Source organism: Procambarus clarkii, chromosome 30, assembly GCF_040958095.1.
Source record: "Procambarus clarkii isolate CNS0578487 chromosome 30, FALCON_Pclarkii_2.0, whole genome shotgun sequence".
Classification (NCBI taxonomy): Eukaryota; Metazoa; Arthropoda; class Malacostraca; order Decapoda; family Cambaridae; genus Procambarus; species Procambarus clarkii.
In genome coordinates, this window is record NC_091179.1 from 19,479,155 (window position 1) to 19,482,749 (window position 3,595).

The 3,595-nt window shown below is 42.6% G+C and overlaps 1 protein-coding gene across 1 annotated transcript; it reads right to left on the reverse strand.

Moving 5' to 3' along the window:
• Nucleotides 1-2,154: 2,154 nt before the first annotated feature.
• On the reverse strand, nucleotides 2,155-3,161 carry LOC123765558 (eukaryotic translation initiation factor 3 subunit A). Its single transcript, XM_045754236.2, has 2 exons — nucleotides 2,964-3,161; nucleotides 2,155-2,790 (listed from the first exon to the last, which is right to left on the reverse strand). The coding sequence occupies exons 1-2, from the start codon at nucleotides 3,159-3,161 to the stop codon at nucleotides 2,155-2,157; spliced, it is 834 nt and encodes a 277-aa protein (XP_045610192.2).
• Between the last annotated feature and the right edge of the window lie 434 nt (nucleotides 3,162-3,595).

Below are 3,595 nucleotides of genomic sequence, written 5' to 3' on the forward strand. Positions count from 1 at the left end.
AGCCTTCAATGAATATTGAGTGATTATTTTTACTGTCTAGACATATGATTGAGATAAGATGTGATTATAATATAATTACATATAAGATCTGCCCGAAACGCTTTGCGTAATAGTGGCTTTAGGCATTGTATGTACTAGCTCTATCTATAAAGCCAACAAACTTTGTAAAATCTCTTTATGTATGTACCTTTACCTAAATAAAAATTATTATTATTATTATTTAAAGATAAGTAGTACTTGCTAGCACTATTGATTCTTAAAGATTTGATTTAATCCCTACCGGAAATCGATTCAATTGTTCCAATAGTTTTTAATTAAGAAATCATTCTAGAAGCTTCTGGATCCTTGACAAATCATGTACAAAGTCGCGTAGGCAACCATGGGCTCTATGGTAGTAAGTGATCATAGGCGACATTGTCTTGTAGGATCCAGATGTATAATGAATCTGTAGTGATTCTGATGATTTTATGATTTAGATATAAAGAAATTATGCATTTCTTAGATAATAATATAGATATAGTGGGTAAAAATTTCCAACAAGATTTTCATTTCAGTTCTATAGTCTGTATATATATATTTATACCTCGCCCTGTCTTGGTGATATTTTTTTTAAGTTAAAACTAGCAGAAATATGGCGAAACCTATCTTAACCTACCCTAGACTAACATAACTAAATCAGAAATTCACGATCTTATATATTATTCCAAATAATCAAATTTGATTTTTTCTTTAATAAAAATGTCCCTGCCTATTAGGCAAATCATGCTTTGCATACTATGCGAGTAGTGCATTTTGGCTATTAGGTTCATTATTGGTATATATTCCATTATCTATATTCCAACAATTTAAGTAGCAGATAAGCCTTCTAATGCAGGACTGAAACTGGACAATAAAATATAAATGATGATTAACTTTTATTAATACAAAATCAGCACTCTGAAATATAACACAGCCAATATACTTATATCTAACACGCTTAATCTACTGATTAAGCCATGACTAGTGAAACTATAAAATTGATGATAAAAGTTGCATAACGTTAGTGACAGATGGTAAATTTAAGTGCACATGTTACAGGAAAGTTAATATTGTGGTTGTCCATGAGCATTGTTGTGACTGGTAGGTCCATCCACAGCGAGTAGTGACATGTTTACAGTGTCAGCAGTTTATAAAGTAATATAGTTATGAGAAAATGTCTAAGCAAATGGTTATAAAAATAAAGCTTCAAAAAAAGCTGTACAGTTCCGAAATGACACGCATAGATTGGCTAAATTCGATTTGGATGGCGATACTACAAGAGTGGTGTTTGTCCTCTAGTCAGTCTTGCCTCATCCACGAACCCCATTATCTACTGCTGCTTCCAGTCCATACACGACCCTCATGGATGCCTGCTCATTCCCGATTTGGAGGAAGATACTACAGGAGTGAAGGGGGTTCATGTCCCATAGTCTTGCTTCATCCACGAACCCCACTATCTACTGCCGCTTCCAGTCCATACGCGACCTGACATGGATGCCTGCTCTTAGAAAGAACAATTCTTCATCTGGCCCTGCCCCCTGGATTAATGGTGTTTGTCTGCCCCCTGCCACGTTCGACCATGACCAAGTCATAACTGTTCCAAGCTTGTCCACTCATCTCAACAATTGAGCCAAAAGGGGAATCTGTAATCGGTGAATTTGGGTGAAAGAATATTTCCTCAATAGATTCAGCCACATGTATGCATTGAAGCACTTGGAATAAATGTATGGGAATACAAGATGAAATTTAGAATAATGAAAACTAGTCATTTATGCCTTAATCCTAAAACTTTTGAGGGTGATGTTTAGTATTATTGTCAAAATTTTGTACATAATTGTCAACAACGAAAAAGCTTAATGTAGGCTACAATTACAAGCTTCATACTTACCACACCCAACTAAAATTATGAATCTTACCTTTTATGAAGGCAAGACATCCACGCAAGATGATCGTGCCCTCCCATTTTTCTTGTCGAAGTTCCTCCTCTTGCCAGATGGAACTGTAGCTGTAGAATCCTTCTCCCGCTCTCACAGAGTTATGGGTATGCTATGTAACTAAGTAACTAAAGCTAACACACCCTTCTCTACTTCCTGTTTCGACTTCACTGAATAAACAGACCCTGTGCATCTGCTGGTTTCAAGTGTTCTCGGCGACCACGCCCATCCTCTTCCACTCGTCCCTTCGACGGTGGCGACCACGCCCGTCCCCTTCCACACCGTTCCTTCCACCACGCCCGTCCTCTTGCACACCGTTCCTTCGACCACGCCCGTCCTCTTGCACACCGTTCCTTCGACCACGCCCGTCCTCTTGCACACCGTTCCTTCGACCACGCCCGTCCTCTTGCACACCGTTCCTTCGACCACGCCCGTCCTCTTGCACACCGTTCCTTCGACCACGCCCGTCCTCTTGCACACCGTTCCTTCGACCACGCCCGTCCTCTTGCACACCGTTCCTTCGACCACGCCCGTCCTCTTGCATACCGTTACTTCGACCACGCCCGTCCTCTTCCACACCGTTCCTTCGACCACGCCCGTCCTCTTCCACACAATCCCTTCGACCACGCCCGTCCTCTGCCACACAATCCCTTCGACCACGCCCGTCCTCTTCCACACAATCCCTTCGACCACGCCCGTCCTCTTTCACACAATCCCTTCGACCACGCCCGTCCTCTTCCACACAATCCCTTCGACCACGCCCGTCCTCTTCCCCAGTCCCTTCGACCAAGCCCGTCCTCTTCCACTCGTCCCGTCTTCTTCCACACAGACCCTTTGACTATGTCGGTCACTCCTATCATCTTCCAGTTTCTTCGACCACGCCCATCCTCCTCCACCCGTCCCCTAGATGGTTGCAGTCGGCCTCTTCCACTCGGAAAGACCACGTCCATTCTCTTCCATTCGAATCTTGGTTGAAGGCGACCACATCTATCCATTCTTTTCCGCTCGTACCTTTGCTGAATGCAGCCATGTCCATACTCCTCCACTCGTGCCTTTGTTGAAGGCAGCAGCCATGTCCTTCTCTTGTGCCTTAGCTGACGGCGACCACGTCCATACTCCTCTGCTCGTACCTTTGCTGGAGGCAGCCACGTCATACTTCTTTGCCCATACCTTAACTGGAGGCGGCCACGTCCATCTTCTTCCACTCATCCCGTTGCCGATCACGACAATCCCGACCTTTATTGCCAAAAAAAAAAAAAAAAAAAAAAAAAAAAAAAAAAAAAAAAAAAAAAAAAAAAAAAGGCCTCTGCCGAAGGCAACTTTTGCAATCTTACCTCCTGATTTAGTGTGGCCTACCTCGGGCCTCTATAGCTGCTGATGCCGCAACACATTTACTTGTCCATACTCTGCTGTATGGAACTATCATAATTCCCGTATATTGGCGCTGAAATATGTACATCTGCCATCCTTCATCACTTCCATATAGAGGGGGGGGGGGGGGTTTGTTGTTGTTGCAAATGTCAGTCTTAAATGGCGAGCCCAAACCGTGAATATACATACTCATAGAACATGCTCTCCTACATTATTTTTTTTTTAAGGTCCCAAATCTAGGACATTGTTAGAATTGAAAACAGCTCAATTCA

Excerpts from the sequence above, each read along its gene's own strand:
- LOC123765558 (XM_045754236.2), bottom strand. The coding sequence starts at position 3,161 with ATGAGTGGAAGAAGATGGACGTGGCCGCCTCCAGTTAAGGTATGGGCA. Across the intron at positions 2,791-2,963 it reads CATGGCTGCATTCAGCAAAG|TCAAAGGGTCTGTGTGGAAG; the intron begins GTACGAGCGGAA and ends TGACCGACATAG.